This window comes from Poecilia mexicana, unplaced genomic scaffold, assembly GCF_051168715.1.
Source record: "Poecilia mexicana isolate PSO_F unplaced genomic scaffold, ASM5116871v1 scaffold_13, whole genome shotgun sequence".
NCBI classification, from domain to species: domain Eukaryota; kingdom Metazoa; phylum Chordata; class Actinopteri; order Cyprinodontiformes; family Poeciliidae; genus Poecilia; species Poecilia mexicana.
The window spans coordinates 18,662,742-18,684,846 of record NW_028263382.1 but is presented as its reverse complement, the minus strand read 5'-3'; the positions used below and the strand labels follow the sequence as shown (position 1 = coordinate 18,684,846).

Here is a 22,105-nt window from a genome sequence, read left to right as displayed (position 1 = left end):
TCTTCCAACAATTTACTATATTTTCCTTTTTCTCTGGGACTCTGCATGCCAACAGTAAAAAGACAACCGATTCAATTACTAGTCTTAAGTTGTTGAAAAAAATTAAGCACCACTCGCATTGGGATGGTCATGTTTTTTTATTATTTAGTAAATCATAAAAAAGAAAACAAAACCAACAAAATGTGTACAAAAAAGTTACCAAATAGAGACAAAATTACAATTTACATACTACATTCATTGCAAACAAGGCCACGTGATGATATACAAAAGCAAACATTTACAAGTGTGTGGTTTCCTATGCCTGTGTTTTTATTGAGCTTGTGCACTTAGATATACTTTAAGCACATGCATATATGCATACTGGTATGGTAACATGGTATATACTGGACATTGTCACTCAGTCCTCTTAATTTTTGCTCATCAGTAAAGTAAAAAGGTGGTAGTCTCTACATATTGGCAGATGTCAACATTAAACCACAAGTATGCTGAGTAGAAGACAGTGGCATCTAAAAATTGCACATTCAGTTCCTGTTCAGGGTTTCACCATTAGCAAGTTCACCCTGACACAACTTTGCAACAATGACTGAATCTTTGTGCTAATTTTAACTGTTTAATAATTGCTAACTTTTTCTCCTTTCAACAAATGCTTTAATTTTGAATTGAAATGCCTGTTAGGACTGGAAATATGATTTGTGATGATTCTCCTAAAACAAGTTTATTCATGGGGAAAATAGTAGGGGTGCACTGACTGCAGTTTTCTGGTCAATCGCCGATTACTGATCTTTTAAAAAGTCTAACTTACCGATTCCGATTTTGGCCGATACCATTTTTGTCTGAAATGCTTATCAAGAAAGTTGCTGAATTGACAATGATGGAGTGACTATTGTTACCCCATCGGCATGACCTGGTCAGCCGTTTTGTCAGTCAAACCTTTGTCACAGGAGAAAAGAAAAGCACAGTGGTTGATTTTTAGACCTTTGCCGAGGCTGATAACAACGGTGGATAAGATCGGCTTCACATGTAAAAATCAGCTGATCACGATCTCCCAAAATTAAGGAAATCAGCACCGATAAATTGTCTGGCCAATAAATCGGTGCACCCCTAGAAAATAGAGAGAAGTATTCATTCCCAGGTAAGACTTCGAGTTGGCTCCGAGGTGACCTTCAAATGATCCAAAAAGAGTTTAAAATGTACTTTTTAAGACAATATTGAGGAAGGTCTAGCAAACAATATTTTCCCATGCCTATATCTTTCTTTATTTTTATCAATAGTTTTTATATCTTGCAGGTGATCCTTGTGATTGACTGGTGCTCTGTCCTGGGTGTACCTTGGCTATGGTCTACTCACCACTTAAGATAAGCATTACCCCCACGATACTGCAAGGAATAAATACTTATCGACAATGAATTAATGTATTCCATATTTCCCCAATATTTTTTTGGACAAATTATTAGAAAGAAAAGTTACACAACCCTTGGCAAACAAACTGAAATCATTGGGAGTGTTTAATCAGTGAGTTTACAAAGAATCATAGATATGGCAAAACATTAATTTATCTAACAGCTGAAGACTTAAGTCTAATTAAGCAGGTGAGTGAGCGCTTTAATACCTTAAGAAGTTGTTGGATCGGGAAAAAAGAATCCAAGTGAGATAATAGCCAGCTGACTAAACGAGAGTAATGGTCATAAAAATGGAGCAAAAGATGGACCTTGTGCATGCATGCTAAGATGTTGTTGCAAGTTCAAGCAAAATGAACAAGTTGTAAAAGGGAAAAATTAAGGTAGACCAGTGAGGACATGAAAGCAGTGCGACAGGAAAGCTCAAGGTAAAAGAAAAAAAAACGCATGTTTGCAAAATAATAAAGACCCAAAACATACAGAAAGAAATAAGGGCATCCTGTAAAAATTAAAATGAAAGACATATATGTCTTTTAACAATGAAAAGTGAAACAAGAGCCATCATCGTGCAACCAGAAGAAAGAAAGAAGTGGGGACTTAAGGTTTCTTTTGTTACTAGACACCCAATTACTTTTTGTCTCTTGACATGTTTCAGCGTTCTACTTCCCTCTTCGTCAGAGGTCTCCCAGTTGCTGCTCGTTTGATGTTTGAAACAGTAGCTGGGAGTCCGCTGACAAAGACAGAAGTAGAACGTTGAAACATGTCAAGTATGTCTGAAGAGACAAAAAAGTAATTAGGTGTCCAATAACAAAGAATCACTGAGACCTTTTACGTATAGATACAATGATTTTTATTGGAACATGAAAGAAGTTGGCTACGAAGAAGCAAACATGGAGAGTGGATAATTAGATTAAAGAAGGTAGTAGTGAAGTAAATATGTTGTGCTCAAGAGGACAATGCATTTTATTTGGTGGCACTCATTAAAATTCATTGGAATTAAAATTAATCATCTCTAACCTTACCCGGACAAAGATCACAGCCGGAAGAAAATACGCGAAACTCCACAGTCAATAATGATTTGGGGTTTTGAGACCGACAACAGGACAAATAAAGTGGAAAATGTCCTTTAGGAAATGCAACTTGTTGTCACGACCAGCAAACAAATTGCAATCCAGTTGGAGATACATAAAATGGTGCATGACATTGTTCAAGAGATTTCATCTACATCTTCTGCAAAAATTGTAATTAACTAAATTAATGTTTATCGTTTTTGAGGTACACTTTACATAGCCAGAATACTCTGTGATATTCATTAAATTAATTTTGTGTCATAGCTTTAAATATTTTTCATGTATTTTATGCAGTTAGTAGCAAATTCTTGAACCCCACAGTCCAGGTCTGATTAATTTAAAAGGCAATGAACATAAACAGAAAAACAAACAAACAAACAACAAAAAAAGCAAGTTCAATTGCTTAATTTTATGGCTGTTTCTATTAGCACAGTGTAACATGAACCAACGGGAATAGGAGGGTGCCCATCATTTTAGTATCTGATGGTTGTCAAATTGAAAATTATTTCAACCAGACGGAAAGTGGAGGTCATGCAATAGTTTCATCATTTTTCTGAATGTAAATGCATTTCATCAGGGATATGGAAGAGGTAGGTTTATTTTAATGAATGGATTTTATTATTTAGTGTAGGATTCGTGGCCAAAAGCAGCAGCCATGAAGATGTTCAGAGCCGTTTCATACGTTCATGATACAGGTTGCGTGAGATTAGACTCAAACAGTGGTCATGACTTTTAGTGACCCTGTTCGGAATCTGAGTATCTTCTTTTTGAGAGCGTGGGAGGCTTTGATCTTGACGAAGGCTTTGGGCTGAGTCGCAGCACTGGCAGTGGCTTGCGGAGATGCAGACGACGATGAAGAGGTAGAAGCAAGGCGAGGCGGCAGCTGCTGGGGCCACACAAGGCCCCCGCTCTCATCCGAATCGCTGGACAGCGAGCTGGATGGCGGGGAGTACACCTCGCTCATGCTGGATTCGGACTCTGCAGGGGCAGCCCCGGCGTAGCCCTCCTCGCTGTGGCACAAGGGGGCACGGGCCTGAGAGTCCTGGTGCCAACGCTGGGCGTGCTGATGGTGGGACTGGGAGCAAGAGTGACCGTGACGAGCTTTTCGAGAAGAACGTTTATGCGGCTGCGCTGCATTCTGGATCTCTCCCTCATCCTGGCTGAGCTCCAGGTTGGAGCACCAGCGGCGGTTTCCACTGTGGCCCTTGCTGGCCACCTGGGGTGCAGTGACTTGGCTTTGGTTCTGGGCAGGATTGGTTCGTCCCGGACGCCTCTCTGTGGTGCTGTACCTCCTGTCAGCAACCACTCTCTGTCCTGGGAGGCTGTTTTCAGAGTGGGTTCGGTTGGTTTTGTTGTTTGCCTTTTTGGATTTCTGTCGATCGTTGTGATTCTTTTTAGGAGCTTTGGACTTTGAATTGGACTGATCAGGAGAGGCAGCTGCTCGATTGACCTTTGACTGTTCAGGTTTGTAATGTCTGGGGGACCGTACAGGAGCATGACAGGCTTGTCCTGGGATATACTGAGCACTTACTAAATTGTGTACTTGGTAAACAGAGGGTTTTGGATGTAGATAATGTTGAGGGGATGGAGGTTCACAGGAAAGGTCAACGCCACAGTTTGGCTCCAAGGAGGGCAGAGGTGATGGCAGTCTCCCCATCAGGGGGTTTGGTCTGGGCTGGGGGTAGGAAAGAGGCAAATAACAACCCTCCTCAAAAGATGGGGCCTCTGCCCTTCGGGCTTCCCCCTCAGGCAGGTCACAACCCCATTCCTGACTCTTAAGTTTTGCCGATAGGTCAACATGGGGCTGACAATGGGGGTCAGGAAGACGTGGCTCTGTGGTTAAAGAGGGAGTTCTCCTGTGTTGGGAGCTGTGTCCGGAGGCCCCGCTGTATGTGGGGTCAGGGGTCAGGGTGGTGCGAGGCTGACATGGCCGCGGTAGAAGAGCGTAACGCTGGATGAGACTCAGCATGTAACCTTCCACTCTGAAAGCCTGCTGGTAGTCCTCCTCTGTGATCTGATCCTCTGCAGGCTGCTGCTGCTGCCAGGTGTGGCTGGCAACGCTGGTGTCCCACCGCCAAGAGTCCCCAACTGAGCCCTCCTCTACAATGCCCTCTAGTGGTGGGTGAGGTGCAGAGAAGGAACGAGGAAGGCAGGGCCGAATAACTGGTACATCAAATTCCCCATTCAGCATGAAGTTGTCTCCTAAGTATCAAGAGAGACAATGCATGCCGTCAACCTAAGCTAAAATTTTGTATGACTATAAGCACAAGCTATGGTAACCATTTGAAACAATGGAGGTTCATTTATCATTTGAAACAATGGTTACCATTGTTTCAAACTCTAACTTACAAGTTAGAGGTTGGCCTACAGGCTAATAATCCTTAAATGTTTATAAAATAGAGTTCGCATAAACTGCTGTGAAGTTCTTAAGATTTAAGTTCTTTAAGACTATAGAAGTCCAATTTCTACTTTGCCCTTTGGACTAGCTGTTGGCTTCAACCTCTGCAACTGCAAACTAGACCAGAGATAAATAGTATAATCTACAGCTTGTATCTAACAGAACATTATTCCAAATAACCTTCGTTGGTACCTTTAGGTAAACCACTTCCTAAGTTTTCTTACCTAAAGACTTTGGTCTGTCATTGGTGTAAGTCCAGGAGGAGACAGGCTCAGGGCGCTCAGCTGAGGAGGGTTTTCCTTTTGGTGATTGTCCCTCACTTGAATCATAAAATCCTAGAACCACACCAACACAAAGCATATGTCTCATTTATCATACCTTCCTGTTAACTTCTCGAAAATATCCTGCTGGGTACTGACAACTTCAAATCGCATTTTGAAAATAATCCACAAAACTCATTTACCAGCTCCCAGATTGTGAATAAACAAGACTAGCAGAAGGAAATGAAACCTCATTACGGCTACAGTCTGAATAGTTTCAAGATAATTGTTTTGTCTCATAATTATTTTATTCAACACCATGCTTAGCTGCAGTACTAAAAATTATTCAATCACAAGGAGCTTTTGAATTTGGAAAATTCTTAATTACATGGCTGACAGATTTGTGGGGATAGGAAAGCTTTTAAACAGCGGGAGTTACCAGAACTCGGCCGACTGTCACCGGCGTCTCGTTGAGCTCCCTCACAGCAGCCGTCGTCGATGTCAATCTTCAGATCTTCTACCTGCTGTTCTAACGCCTGCATGAGGCCCCATGGAGCGCTGTGGAGAGCACTCTGCAACACAAACACATGCAGATTGTTTAACTGCTCTCTCTATTGTTCTGCACTGTTGACATGTGATCTTGCTACAAGGATTAAGAAGTAACACATGGCAGTTCAGCTATCAAACCAATACTTGGAATGAAAATACTTTAAGTTCCCGGAAGAGGCACAGCTGTATGTTTTCGCTGCGTGCTTTCCCAGCTGCAGATCTTATTTTGTTTGACACTCATCTGTCCTGAGTGTTTCTGCAAAGCCGAGTTGTGTGTCCATTTATTTGATAGATATGAAACAACGAGATGAAACACAAAAGAAGTGATCCTTTTTCAAGTTGCGTGAGCTGATAAACAAAAGGTCTTCCTTAAATGATTTGGGGATTAGCTTGCTTTCATCTTATGACAAAGAAAGAAAATGGCACAAATGAATCAAGACTAAATGTCAAAACAAATAAAAGAACAAATCACATGTATATTTTTGTGTACCCAAAGTACAAATATGGTCACTGCAAAACGCTGCTGTGCATTATTGAAGTGAATCCATATGGAGCAACGATATCTGACACTATGGGCTCCAACATCCAAGGGGGCTCAAATGGAGGGCAGTCAGTTGGAACATGAATAATTCAACGATGTCTGATGGGTAGGGGGATGTACTTTAACTTCGCTGGGGGCGTACGCGCGCACACACATGAGCAGATAATGACTCATTCTGTTTAAATAGGCAAATGTGATGAATGACAGACAAATTTATGATGTGAAATTCATTTAAAAACACTCATTATGTTCTTGTTAAAATTTAGGTTGGGTGATATGGACTTAAATGTTTGTCAGAATATTTTGTGATACTTCTAGTGCTAACAATAACTGATAAGCAGTTTTTGAAAATCATTTGCAGTCTTTTATGGCTGGGACTGCAAGTCACCGCCAGCACACCCCTACAAAAAACACAAATACTGGTCTTATTTGATAATAGTAAATGACAATCGTTACAATAATTGCTCATTCATACCTTCAACAAGATCTTGACAATGTATTATGAAGATACAACAGTGTTATTGCATAGCATGAGAATATACATGTATGCGCTTTATACTGTATGTACCGGACAAGTTATTTTTTTACACAAATTACTTAATTTTCTCTTGAGGTCTTTTATGTTATGTTTTTTTATTTCCAGTGTTTGTTTTTATTGAAATTTGAAATGACAGACAGACAGAAAGAAAAAAAAAAGAAAGAAAGGAGAACAAAGGAAAGAATGAAAAAAGAAAGCAGGAAAGAAGAACAAAGAAAATAAAAGAAGGGAGGGAAAAAATTGCACTGACAGGGAATCTAGACACGTAGCTTTGGTCAGCCTTTAAGTTGTTGCCAGGCTGGCTCTGTCAGATGGTGACATCATCTGACACACACTCTAACATCTGTGGACACTTGCTCGCAACCTTGTCTGGATTTGTTAACAAACACTATTGTGTATCTGTGACTTCTGAGGATAATGCATTGACCTGTAATTCCACACCAACTACTTGGAAAACCTTAAAACCTACCAGGTCTTCAAAAATCCAAGGATTTTTAACCTCGTTCTTTTTTCCTCCACAAGGTGGTAACATCCAGACTACGTGACTGTAAAAACAAACCTAGGTCTTACGGGTCTTTTGGTTTGTTGGGGCTAATGCCGCTGACACTCAGGTCTTCTATTCCAGCAGGTTGAGCATGTCTTTGTGACAAGGTGACACTATTTACACTGTGGACCTTCTGTAATGAAGCGTCTGCTGCTGTTTCTGCTCTCCTGCACTTCTTTGGTCACTGTCTTTGTTTCCCAGGACCAAATTGAACACTGCCGTGAGGAGAGTGATCAGTTCAGTTGATGAGATATCACCAAAAAGCTCATTAAACATGCTGAACCGAGATCTTTTCTCTTTCACTTGGAGATGGTACACTATTTTAGAGCAGTCACTTGTTGGATTCGACATATTTTGCATACAATTCATACAGACGCTGATGTTTCTGACAGCAAAAATGTTAAGTCCCAATTTCTGAATAAAAACTATTTTCTTTGTTAAGTCGACTGATGCCCAAACACCTGCAAAAAGGCATCATTACTTAATAAGGTCTTGCAGTTTCTCATGTCTATGTTTTAGAAGATTTTGGTATTACTAATCAGCAATATTTCTTAAAATAGAAAGTCACCACCATATATGGATGAAGATGTTTTATATGTTTTTAAAACCCTGTGTAAGGTTCATTAGGTTTCCAAGACACTGCTTTCAGACAATACTTCTTTTGACGTCGTCCTCGTCACTTCACCTTGTGAACTTTTGAGCTACAGTCTCTGCTATCACTGCTGTCATCAGGACAGACAGTGTTATGCAGCATCACCGCTAACAGACAACTGTAATATGAGCCATTCTTTACTGCCTTGTCATTGCTTTCTTAACATATTTCTCAACTTGAGACACGAAAATGAATAAAGTACCACGAGCTACAAAACCCATACAGAAGTAATATGTAGCGTTACACATCAGTAATTAAGGGATATAAGGGGTTCAAAGCACAAAACAGCAGCCTACAGATGCATTGTCATTTTAAAATTTCTAAGCATGTCCTGTGTCAATAACATGTTTTGAAAAGGAAAAGTTGTAAAAATGTTTACATGTGTGCTCTTCACCCAACCACTCTAAAGTCTATTTGTCCTGCTTTTGTTTCCATATGTGCCTCATAATGCAAATAACCGCTGTTGTAGGGCAAATAACCCAAGCGATGCTTCCAACATGACCTCCTGACCTCAAACACTGTCTTTCTTTGTGTCGACAAGGCTGCTTATTGTCTTACTGTACACAAAGCCCCAGCATTGATGCATCAATATGTTTTGAGTGGAGAGCTTCGCTTCGGCTGCTGTTAGGACGGTGGGGCAAGGAAATGGCCTGGAGGAAGGGACGCTGTTGGAAATCGACTAATCAATGATCCTGTTTCATGCAATCAATCTCTCACCACCTCTTTAGGTACTCGCACATACACAGGGACTCATGTTGACACACTTAAATCCAAAATAATAATCCTGTACAAACAAACTAATCTTAGTGGACGAGGAGACTGTGTGGTTCATATTAAAACAGGGTTTGTTTTCTCAGACTCACTGACAGATCTCACACTGGCATGCTGACAATGCGTGCACTGTAGCACTGCTGCTTTACTGCATCCTGTGTCCCACAGAGGTGGGGGATGTGGGAGACAGCGGACGCAGTGAAGCCAGACTCTCTTGGAATCAGGGCTGTTACAAAGCGGGCAAACAAAACATCTGGGATGCTTGTGTTACAAATGGAACGAGTTCACAAATAAGTTTCACTTGGCAACAGAATCATATCAGAAGAAATAAAGACTAAAAAAGACCAAAGAGTTGGATGCTTTATCTTCATCAGTATGAAGGCAGAACGAAATCAGCCAGATGCAAGAAATTGTGCAGGTCAAAAAAAAAAAAAAACATAATGGGGCGTTTGTCCATTAAAAATATGTCTAATAAGTTAACAGCATTGGAATGTTTTGAAATTTCTCCAAAAATATGTAGTGATAGCCATGTTTGTCCAGATCTAAAACGTGTCATTGACGCAGGACATGTTTAGAAATTTTAAAATGACAATGCATCTGTAGGCTGCCGTTTTGTGCAGTGAACCCCTTATATCCCTTAATCACTGATGAGTAACGCTGCATTTTACTTCTGATCAAAATGATGTGGTTTTACTCTTAACTCAATAGTTAAAAATTAAAAATTAAAAGTGCCCTTTAGAACTAGAGGATATACAGAAAGGTTTAAGGAGATTTGGGAACTAATTTGTTGAATTTTTGGGAGCACAGTTCCAGAGTGATACTGTAAGACTGCTGCATTTTAAGTACGGGTGTTTCGGTTAGCAGGTTTAAAATTTAATATACATATAATAGTAAATGCGTAGCGTTTCTCGTCTCCTAAGGTAGTGGTAGGTCTTAAAAGTTCTATGTTCCTCTTACTCCTTTGTCCTTCCATCCTAAGGGCTAAATGTCAATGGCTGCTCATTTGTGCCGTAGAACAACTACAACAAGGTCTGAAATAAGGACACTTTCAGAATGTAGAGAAGAGGGGAGACAAGGCATCCAGCCAGCAGGCCCGACCCTATGTAATTAAAGCTATGTTGTGACTGGATCCACACAGAGAAGTCTGTGGGAGGCTGGATCCTCACACATGCACACGTATGCGCACACACACACACCGACCCTGCCCCCAGTTTCACTAGTTGACTCAACTTATGATCTCTTATTTTCATAAGCTCATGGTCATATTTTAAATCCCTTATCTCAACAGTGTAAATGTTTCTTTAAGATTCTTTCATTCCAGTTTGACAGAGGGGCTATTCTGAACAGATGCGGTGTTTATATAGCAGAGTCCGTGAGTACACTATTGACTCTGTTCTACAGTGGTTGGTAGGAAGCAGGTTGAGTTGAAAAGAATCCCTAAACAGACACGAAGCGAGCTCAGCTTATGTGTTAAGAGATTTTCCACCTACTTAGAGTCCACTTAAAAGTTGTTGGATACATGATTTGACTATTTTCTGAAGGAGCATAATTGTCTGAGTCTAAGCAGGTAACCAAAGTAACCCAAGAAACTGAATGCTAGAGCGAAAGCAACGGAAATCAGAGAGCAAAACACGCAAATTGTCTGTCACTGACGACTGATGTGCTGCAGTCCTAACACCAGAACACACACAACCTGATGGCTCATCACACACTCCTGCAGAGTACGGCAAGCAATTCATCACACAAGCCAATAATAATAATACAGAATCCTCTAAAGCACATTTCCATCATTCACTTCTTCCCAGTCATTTGTTTGAGGTTTCAGCTCCATAAATCAACAGCAACTTTCTTCCAATCTGGAACAATCTGATGACAAATAGAGATATTTATATAAATTTATCTCTTTGCTATACAGCTCCACAGCTGTTGGTTATAAGTTTCATTTTGGATGTACAGAATAAATCAACAATTCACCTTAAACACAATTCAATGTAACAAAAATCTATAAAGCCATCTTCCTGCATACCCTTCGTTTAAAAACTAGTAAAAAGTGTGTTCAACTTAATGAGTGGAGACGACTTACGTACAGTCTTGTTTGATTACATGCTACAGTGGGCTACCGTATATACCTGCATTCACAATCAAAATGTGGATTTGATTAAACCCTTCGATCCACAGAGTTAATTTGAATGATTTGACTTTGGTTTCAAAAATCAAGCTCTCATCTCCTAATTGACGCATGTGTGTCACACGTTCATGCAAAATTCATATAATCCCTTCCACCCTCTCCAAACTCTCTCAGCAGGGTTGCTCAGAGGCAGGTCAGAGCTCCATGCTTTCTCAGCTGCTGTCTGGTGTCCCGCAGCTGTCAGCACCTTCATCACCACACACACTGTATTCAGGAAAAATAAGGCCCCCTCACTCTGTCTGGGGACCCACTGTCACATCGGAAACACACACGCACCAACAAACACTAACACCCGAGCGGTCTCCAGGGTCAAATGTTTCTCTGCCTCGCTTTACTGGCTCGGACCTGTATAGAAGATGAGATTGGAGGCGGACGGGGGTCTCGGGCGCAGATGGTGACCTGATATTTACGAAGTCTCAATCTGAGAGACTTCAGCTAAATTAAAGTTGTGCAGAAATTCCTCAGAGGAAATTCCAACTTAATTATTAACACACATGGATGACCAGAACAATTGATAAAAATCAATCAAGACACAAGCTGACCTGTTTTTTTAGTTTTTTTTTTTTTTAGTCTGTGCTCAGATGTGGGGCACAGAAACCCTGGTGCGCATTGGAAACACATGCCCGTCACGTAGCTATTTCTCAAAATTCAATTTGTACTAATCTTGTTTGGAAAGAGAGACGGCCAAGGTTCTGATTCGGACGTGGAGTCAGACCTCAGAGACTGCGTCATGGCACCGGATACAAGGCCCACTTATGCACGCCTCGTCATCTGACTGAGATCGGCATGATTAGTATTCTGCTCCATATGTGTCTTTTGTTAGACCACCAGCGGAGCAGGGGGCGCAGACACAGCCAGGGAGGAAGGAGGTGTGGAGATTAGATACTTTTTTTTTAATGCCTTATTTTTATGGCAGTGCATTGATTGAGAAAAAAAAAACAGAGCCTTACCTATAAAACGGGATTGATCATTTGCATCCATTTAACTTGGGTACCTTCAAATCTGCAATTTCAGTAAATTTATGTTAGATTAACTGCTAAAGGGCAATTTTAAAAATGCATTTGTACCTTTAAGATTCTCTGTTGTGTAACGCCAGAAAGCACCCTAATATCTTACTGGAAGTACACACAATATAAACAAAATAGGTAATATAATAGGTCAGTAAAAGGAATCTCTGTTGGGATCCAATTGTCAGTATAGAACCAGGAAGGAAACCTTCAATGTTTCCTTGATAGTCTTTTTCTGTTCTCCATATTAAAAAGGACAAAATTGGGTTTGATTAAGACATACAGTGTTACTGAACTTTTAAAATGTGTTTTAAAAGACATAATGTGAACCTTTTAACTGACAACCACAGCTAAGATGTTTCACCACAGGGTTAAAAAGTTCACTACCAATTTATCTTGTAGCAATAGCGCTGTCACCAACCCTAGTTAAAGCTTGATACAGGCTTTTATTCCTTCACCAAAGAAACTTTCTTATTAAATCTCTTAATGTTTTAAAAGTTGATAAATATATGTAAAATATTCCCCCTCACAATGTTCTGATCATCCAGTACATTTAAGTTTCAGACACAGACTATCTGAGCAAATACAAACAGAAATTTTTAAATGGTTATTTATCAAGCTTAAATAGCTATCCATACCAAACTGGACTTATGTGAAAAAGCCATTGCCCCCTTGCTAATTCATAAATTGGTTGTGAATATCCACATATTTTCAAGAGCCAAGCATATTTTTATGAACAATATACAGATACGAATGCCCCATGACCTGTGCAATCAAGAAATCACTCAAATAGAATCTGTCACACTGCCTGAAGTAGAATAAAACAGGGCTAATGTAATCACCCACATCTGAATGATGTCTATTGTGAAAAATAACCCGATTCTGTACATTACATGACTCAGACTTGATGCATGTTAAGACTCTTATCTCGGTCACGAAATACCTCACCGCTAAAAATATACCCACAAGCTACCAAAAAAAAACAAAGGTCTCTAGAAAGTGTCTTTGTAAAGGGGAAAAGGTTCCTTCAAGAGACAGAATTGGAGTCTGTGATTTCCAAAAAAATAAAAAAGAAAGGTACATTTAACAGACAATACTAATAGCCCTACTCGAAATATTAATGTATTGCGACCTGGAGTTTTGGCACACTAAGCCCTCTCTGCATACCATGTGGCAACAGGCTTTATAATGAAGCAGTGAAGTCTTCAAAACTGCCCTAGATGGACCGTCTCGCTACAAAGAAGCAGCTGCAGGGCTCTCACTGATTCAGCGTTATGGTGAGTTGTATTTTTCATATACTATATTTGTTTTTGTGGTATATCTTACTTTAAAGACTTATGTTGTCACAGTGACTAGCAAGCATTAAGGGGCAGAGAGGATGTGACTCATGTTTGCTGTTGGTGTAGTGTTATAGGGATGCTGCTAATAAAGTTACAACTACACACTGGATTTATATTTATTATTGTATTTTAAAAACACCCCGGTTTTTATGCCAGATCTTAAAGGCTGGTTCATGAATGTATTGTCTGTTATTCAACCGGTCCATGAAAGGGTTACAAAGACATTTTACTAAGAGTTTTAGAGTACAGGAAACTACAGTGAGAGTCATTTTCCACAAAGAAAGGCAACATGAAACAGTGCAGAATCTTTCCAGGAGTGGAGAGCAAACCAAAACTACTTCAGGGAGCATCGACCTCTCATCCAGGAGGCCACAAAAGAATCCAGGACAACATCTAAAAACATCCAAACAATAATGAGACAAACATGACATCCAAGGAAGAGTTATGAGACCAAAATCACTGTTAATAAACTAGAACACAAAGGAACAACTAACATTGTTTTTAAATGTCTACATGATTTTCAAGATTTTCCTGGTATTCTGTGAGCGGATGAGACAAATTTGAAAGGTGTGTGGCTCAGCATCTGGCATTAAACTAAAACAACATCTTAGAAAAAGAAACTCACTACAGTACCAGCTACAGTGTGACGAACTACTTTGCTCCTTCCAGATGTGGCCAATTATTTTGTAATTCATGAAATCATTAATTCTGCTCTTCAGTAGAAAATACTGAGGATGGATTGCCTTTGTTTGGTTTGTGACCTTAAGGTCAAGCAAACTTGGGTGATGCATCAGGACAATAATGCATACTAACAAGTCCACCTTTACACATCTTAAAAACACAAAATTAAACCTTTAAAACGGCCAAGTCAAAGTCTGCACGTTAATCAAATGCGGATGCATGACTTTACAAACACTTGATTGTAGTTGTTGGGTGGCACATTTAGATATTAGGGGTTGATTCCCCCCCCCCCCGATTTCCCCATGAAAAAATGCTTACTTTAAAATTCCTTCCTTGCTTCTTACATTAAAATTTGTTCAACCATCACATTAAAGTCCGACCCGACATACAGAACGAAAGAAAAATCTAAAGCAGGCAAATTCTTTTCACAGGACTGTATATTTATTCATAGTAACCCATATAACCACAGGGTTGCCAACTCTCACTAAAGCTTTCCTTTTATTTGCCTCCTTTTGGTCCTTGGTCAAATGTCTCTCAAGATAAGAAGAGTGTTTTTGCCAAAAGGGAAAGTCTTTTTATGCACTGCATCTTGTGATCAGTCATTCTAAACCACTGTATTTGAATTTCTATGAAGTCCTGATCTGTGTTGTTTCTTTGCACCAGCTCAATTTGGGATCTATTCTTACAAAAAAAAAAAAAATAAATAATCCTTTCAACATATGACTACCAGATTTACCTGCCCCTGACATGCTCCATCAACTCTCATTGGATTGTCTTGACCTACAGGCTTGCATGGTTATGATATTTCTGAATTTCAATGAAAGGAGAAGAAAGATTATTCTACAAAGACTGAGTTGTATCTCACACAAGTTGCTTACTTTGGTTGCCTAGAGCCATGCATCAAACGGCATGCAGCAAACCTGGGACTAATTATACACACAGATTTTCATAGTTTCAGAACGGTTTTGTCCAGTTGAGACAAATAAGATTGAACTAGTTTTCTCAAGCATTACCTGAAGAAAGTAGCACACACTTTTATCTCAGTTTGTCTCAACTACTGCAATGTACTTTGTACCAGACAGGCATCACTTTCATTTCTTCAGCTAGTTCAAAATAATGCTGTCTGTTGCGAGTGGTGAGTAAGAATGAAGTGATTAAGTACTGGGGAGGTTGAACCCTGAACAAAATACCTGGGCTGATGAGCTAACAGGTTGCAGGTGTGAGTGGAGGGAGCGGCTGACAGACTGAGGAGAGGAAGAGGGAGAAAATGGCACAGAGGGGAACAAGGAAGAGCATAGGCAACAGGAAATAATCTAACACTGAAGAATAACCAGACTAAAGAAACAATTCTACTAGAGTGGCAGAGAAGAACTAGAAACAAGAAATGAACATGATAAACGAGACTCACTAAAGAAGAACTGAAGTGGAAACAAGGCAGAACTAATAGAAAAAACTAAGGAACACACACAAAAAAAATTGACAAAACCCAAAACCAAAACATCCGAGAATCTAACCCCTAACCCTAATTTAACATTTGAACACCAAAGCCTATTTTCATATTGTCTATTCAAAAATGCAGTGTCATCCCACTGTTTGCTAAACACTTAACTATACCTACAATTGTTTCTCCCATCAAATTTCAGTCAGAAGTTGGCAACTCTGACTAATCTAGGCCATTCTCTGAGGGACACTGAGGAACATGACGAATGAAGCTCTTATTCAAGAGAACCAACATTTTCATTTAAACTATAATCAGATTGTTCAGGTATAATTCTGGTTGACAAAATGTGAACAACTTCTATGGCTTGAACTGAATGTCTTTCAGAATTCCTTTTTGCCAGCGCATAAAGTCAAATGGTTTGTTCTTCATTTTTAAAAGAAAAGAAAATTGCTTTTAGATTGAGGCATAAAACACTAGTTAAATAAATGAAGCCCACTTTGCCGCTGGCGGAGCATGTCAGGCTTAATTTTTCTTTGCTCTTGCTAATATGTACCCTCCTTATCCTCTTGGTTTTCATCTTAATATGTTTTTAATCAACTTAATCCTTAAAAGTGTTTACTTATATTCTACATAGCTGCAGAGAAAAGTTTGAGCTCTGTGTGAGAGCACAACATGGATTTCAGGAAAATTTGACAACAACATAACACAAGCAAAGCAGTTTGTGTAGGAGGGCAGAGTGGGATGGACATATTTCATTATCAAAGATCTTCAGGGATCATTTAGAGTCAAGCTGTTGTAAAAGCTTTGCAATAAGGTCAGTGCATTCCATTAGGATGACATTAAAATTTTTAAGATGTTTCCTGCATAACAGCAACAACATTGGTCGGACTTTGAAACAAGCCTAATTCTTCCACTTCGCCCCACCATGGATGCACCAATGTGACTGTTGTCATATACTGTCTTTTGCAGACATTGTCATGCATGGGGAGCAATCATCATTGCACAAGTTTCCTCAGTCAAACTCTTGCTCAAACACCTATGCTTAAACCTTTTGCAGCTCGTATGCAACTCGGATGTTTTTGGACTATGTTGAAATCTGTCTAAAGTTGCTTTTCCACCAAACTGTTTACTGACAATGTAATTTATCTTGATTCTTCTCCCTCTTCTGACGTCATTTACTTATATACACAGCAGGGTATATAAGTCTCCTGTGGGAAACGCTCTTCTCCCGTACTTAAACTTTTGCTTGTCTTGATTAACCTAGTTTTCTGTTCTTATAATCCTGACATTGTCACAGAACGGCAGGCGCAACTTTACAAAAGCTTTGCGTCAAAAAAAGTAAAAATCTCTAAAAGACAATATAGCGTCCCATTTTCAGCAGCGTAGACGCGAATTTTCTTATTTTATGATGTGCAGAAAGCACAAATGAGAGCTTGTTAAGGGGTGAGACCTACAAAAGTCTTCAACGAGGGAACAAAGGGCCATTAAATAGAGGGTCTGTGCCACAAGCGGCGGCTGCTCCTCCCCCTTATTTCGCTACCCACAGGCATAAATCTCAACCCAAAGCACAGAAACGCATTACAGCCTTTCATACAGAGAGCCTATTTATCAAGTTGGGTAACTTTTTTGCAGTTAGAGGTCATCTCAGTACAAAAGGCGCTGGCCCAACGGCAGAGTCCATGCAACGGTCAAGCAGCTCACAATGGAGATTGTCTGCGGGCTTTCAGATATTTGAAAGTGTGTAAGCACTACAAATGACATGACTAAAAGAGGGATAAATTAATGCTGTTTGGGCCTAAGGGGATTCAAACGGTAAAAAAGACGCTCAGCAGAAACTTCTTACCAGCTGACGCCTGAGCGTCAAGTTTTCCTGGCCCCAGCTGCTGAAGAATTCCAGCTCTCCTCTTGAGCCATCCTGGGCTGGAGGCTCTCCCAGAGCCAACGCTCCCAGCACAAGACACTCCTGCCTCTGTCTGCGGAGCTCCAGCTCACACAGCCCGGCCAGACTCGCCTCCAAGCGATCCTTGGTTCGACTGCGCTCCACGGTTGCTGGAAACGAGAGCGCACGCTGCATCTCCACCCAAAGAAAAATCCGCTATAAGGTGCAGAAAAAAAAAGAAAAAAAAATCAAACCGTGTCAGATTTTGTTGTTGTTGTTGTCTTTTTTTCTTGTCTTCGGTTGGTTCAGATTTAGGAGAGCAAACGCAAACTACAGAGGCTCAAATTCCATCCCATTCCTCGTGACTGCGCGGTTATCTTGGAGCAGCGGCATGGTTCCTCCAACCTTCTCTGAGCTGCACATTTTTTTTTTTGACTCGCAGCTGTCAAACGCATCCTTGGAGCCCCGCCTTCGGCGGAGCGGCCACGGAGGGAAATTGGGGGAGTCATTCCGCTTCTCCTCCTCCACCCACTTTTGTAAAATCAGTTTCACCAGTCATTGGATCCTGGAGGCTGGGCTGAGGTGCGGAGCTCTAAAGTGTCCCATCCCCCTTGATTCCTTACAGTGACGCGTCGACCTCACCCATCCCAGGACTAATGGACTTCCAAGGGGGATGGTTATATTTCCATGATTAAAACACTGGGATCTGGAAAACATTTCTTGTGTTCACATGAAGATAAAAAACAACAACAACAGAAGCAGGAGAAAACAACAACAACAACAAAAACGCCAGAGATGCGCCAAGTTGGACTACCAAGAGAAAACAATTTTGACAGATTTGTGTTGCGTGCATGACATTGTTTAAATTATTCAGTTATATTTTTCACTGAAATAGTAATTAAGTTATTTTTCTAACCTATTCCCTTTCCGGTTGCTCCATATCGTAAAGGAAATTGGAACTCATTCAGACTGCAGTGAAAGAATGTTTAGATTTCTAAGTGAATCCTGGATGATCATTTAGTTCATTTTCTGCCTGAAAACATAAATAATGCATTCATAGTCAGGTACATATCTTCAAGGTACAGTCATATCACATATAAATTTACACTCAGTGCCAGACAAGTCAAGCCAGAAGGAATGGTAAATTAAATATTTAATTTCCAAATAGCTGCCATGTCAGACGATGGGAACCATGAGAACTCAAGCCCACTCATATATATATATATATATATATATATATATATATATATATATATATATATATATATATATATATATATATATATATATGTCTGTGTGTGTGTGTATGCCATTAGGAAGGTAAAAAGGAGCCAGCGACGCTAATAACTAACTGTATTGACTCCCTGTCTGTATCATGTTACCTATTCTGCACATTTTCTTTGAACAGCTCTTTGTGTTTTAGAGAGACCTGCTCAAAGAACAGCTAGACTCTAGCCATTATTAAATTTTATGATTAGTCAGACGCACACAATTAACTTGAACACCATTGAGATATCTTTTGTGTCAAATTCGACTCATATTACAGGGGAGGAAATACGATAATGCAAGATATCACTTCAGGAAAATGCTCCAAGTGCAGCAAAGGCTGCAGCTGCTTTTGTTGAGTCAGACATTTCTTTAAAGAAGTGATAAAACCACGAGCACTGTAGGTGATGCCTTATCTGGACATTATATCTGCTTTCTCAACTTGTCAAATCCATGTTAAAGCAACATATTTCCAGCAGAAATTCTTCTTGGGCTAAAACGTGTCAGGAAAAACAGATTGGAGAGACTGCAGATTTGCGTCACTGGTGAGCTAAGTGGAACACATTCACGACTCGTGTACAATGTAATACTAAAGGAATGTAGTGTGTTATTTTACTGGGATTATATTCAGTACATCAGAATATGCTTTCTAATGAGGCACATTTGTCTGAAAAGTAGCTTTAAGAAAGTTATAGCTTTACTTTCACTAAGCTCGCATTTATGTTAAAATGTTTGTTTTTATTGGTATGATGTAATACTCTAATCCTAAATGTCATGTTTTCATTAGCTGAAGTAAAAAATCTTTAAAAAGTCTTAGACGTATCACCATGTGTGTAATTAACCTATATAATGTGTTTGACTCAGTGAGTTGAGTTGAGTTACTGCATTAAATTAATTTTTTAAATAATATCCCAATTAACTGAATCTGGCTCTTTATGGCTTTGACAATAATGAAGTTTCAAAATGATACAGATTTTTTTCCCCGTAGCGCATATTGTGTCCATCTTAAATGTTTGAAAGCTTGTTTCTATTTCAGTAAATTCAAATAGAAAAAAAAAAAAATAACACATTGACATAGTAATTAATACTTAAAAGTTAACAGCAGTACAAGTAACAACAACAAGCTCATCTTCACCAGGGAAGGTTATAAAAAGCTTCAATTCCCAAAATAACAGTGCTTTCAGAACATACCATGAATTATCAATCAGTTTTCATACTAAAGTGCAGTGACAGATGAATATTTCATATTGATATGCCATGCAATCTGTCTTTTCTATTCTTCGTAGAATCTCCTCAGACGATGCACAGCGGACGTTTTGTACACCCGATTGTGGAGATTTAGCTATTCACTTGGATTTCTTGTAACCTAAAGAGCTCTAGATAGAAACCTCACACCCACACAGCAAAAAACCAACAAACAGCAACACAAGTTGTTTGGATTTTTAAAAATCTTTATTCATACTTCCAGCTTCTACTTCACATGAACCAGAAAGCCACTTCTGTTGTTTTCGGTTTCTCTGAGGCAAAGTCATCAGCAAGTCAAGACCCACGCGCAGCGCAGGCCGGATTCTTTTGTCAGTGTGTTTGTGTGCACACTGCAGAAATACACAATATATACTTAAAGTATATTCATCTTGTGTATAAATCTCACTAAAAGTCTAGAGATGAAAACATCTTCTAGAATAATAATTAAAAAAAATACAGTAGAATTGCTTGTAAAAAGAAATACAGCAGAACATGTTATCTCAAGACACACTTGTAGAAGAGTGTTTGCCAGGAGTTTTGATCAGTGGTTGTTTTCAGGAGGTTGCGCGTGATTCCAGTTGGGTTAACACAGTGCCGCAAGTTCAGCACAGTGGACTCGCCGTGCCGAACTGTGTGTATTCACTGAACCACACAATCTCTTAGTTATCAGTGATATAATAATAATAAAATAATAATAATAATAACAAAACAAAAAACCCACTTGGGCCACCTGTGTTACACAGCAGCAAGAGCAACCATACAATCATTCATTTAACACAGGTTAACTGTGCGAGTGCAAGCTAGAAAAGAGAGACTGAAAGCAAACAGGGATTGATTGTTGCTTAAGTTTGTGCAAGTCAAATTTTGCATAACTGTAGCTGGAAATACATCCTGACAACTTGTTTTATCCAAATCGAGCTGTGAGAATAGGCATGGACCGGTTACAGGTATTAAGTTATACCAAGGTCAGAAAACCAGCTAAAAAAAACTTTTCGTTGAGTCGTTCCTGCAGTTTAAAGTCAGGAAATACCAGAAACATTGCTGGGGTGATCAGATTTTCTCCAGTTGCTTGGAGAAAACTCTGAACCCTCCACCACCTGTTGCTGTGCACTGCTGGTTAGGTGGCTGAAAGAAGGGGTCCTTCACTTTTCCCTCACTCACAAGAAACACCAATTTGCTTGGAAATATTTCAAGTTGCAGACAGTCACGGAGTAAAGACTCAAAGAGCTCCACCCGTCGTTCCTTTTACAGGGACGTTTTAAAAGCAACAATCTGCGAGCTGCAAGTGCCGTTTCCGCAAAGCAACCAGTGCAGTCCCTACTGGAGCAGAGAGCCCCACTAACAAGCCTGTTAATATCAGATTGTTATCCTTATGTTGCTCTATTAAGAGCGCAGCAGCAAAGAAAAAAAAAAGTATTACTTACTTAAAAAATGCACCTAAATTTAGCAGGTGGATATTTTTTGCTTACCAAAATTCAAATAAATTATTACAACAGTATTAGTATAAACTATGTCATTTTAGCAGCAGTAAGAATGATTGCTTCTTTTTTGCTATAAGTAAACAAAATTCATGTTATACAATATTTTTTTTTTTTATGTAAATACCATAAAACTGTAATATTGAGATACTGACATTACGAAACCACGAGGACAACAACCCGGCCCATGCCTATCTGACAATATTTTAAATTTTAAATGAAAAACACCTGCTTGGGTAAAAATAACACTTCAAATACCCCTTTAAAAACAAACCTTTAAAGCATCTCGGCCATATTTTTATTTGGAAAAAATATGACATTCCTTCACCATCACTTACATGAAGCACAGCTTCTCTGTTAACCGTGGTAGTCAGGATTTTAAAAGTGAACCCTAAGGAACATCATTTCACATTCAAACTTCTAGATTTTCCTCTGATATCATAACTCTGTGACTTTTTAAAACTACATTAAGCATAGCAGAAATCCAGTCAAGGAGCTTCTCTCCAAGTTTCACCACGCCCACCATTAAAACACAGAGCGGGGACATCCAGAGTTCACTTTTCCCTTCTTTAGCCTGAAAACATAGAGACATCTGATATTTTTCATATTCGGGATGTGTTTAGGAAAGATCTCAGTTTCCAACAAAACACGTCTAATGAGTTTGAAAGTTGTAAATCACCAGTGTAGTATTTCCTCTACATTCATCTCTAAACGCAACCATTATATATATATTTTTTTTTATTCTCTACCTGAAAAGGCCTTAAAGTGCTTCACCGTTTAATGAGGAAATCTTTTCTTTCTTCATTTTTGGAAGTGCTGTACGGGAAACTCTCCAAAGATGCTCTACAACACATCTCCTT

At 39.5% G+C, this 22,105-nt stretch overlaps 1 protein-coding gene across 1 annotated transcript; it reads right to left on the bottom strand.

Annotated features, from left to right (window-relative positions):
- Positions 1-118: 118 nt before the first annotated feature.
- LOC106915113 (dapper homolog 3-like) lies at positions 119-17,918 on the bottom strand. The gene is made up of 4 exons (XM_014982490.2): positions 17,221-17,918; positions 5,565-5,697; positions 5,090-5,200; positions 119-4,669 (listed from the first exon to the last, which is right to left on the bottom strand). The coding sequence occupies exons 1-4, from the start codon at positions 17,449-17,451 to the stop codon at positions 3,180-3,182; spliced, it is 1,965 nt and encodes a 654-aa protein (XP_014837976.2). The 5' UTR covers positions 17,452-17,918; the 3' UTR covers positions 119-3,179.
- Between the last annotated feature and the right edge of the window lie 4,187 nt (positions 17,919-22,105).

Coding starts and splice junctions, on each gene's coding strand:
- LOC106915113 (XM_014982490.2), bottom strand. CDS start 17,451: ATGCAGCGTGCGCTCTCGTTTCCAGCAACCGTGGAGCGCAGTCGAACC. Junction 5,201..5,564: donor TGACAGTCGGCCGAGTTCTG/GTAACTCCCGCT, acceptor GTGTGGTTCTAG/GATTTTATGATTCAAGTGAG. Junction 4,670..5,089: donor TGACAGACCAAAGTCTTTAG/GTAAGAAAACTT, acceptor CTTGATACTTAG/GAGACAACTTCATGCTGAAT.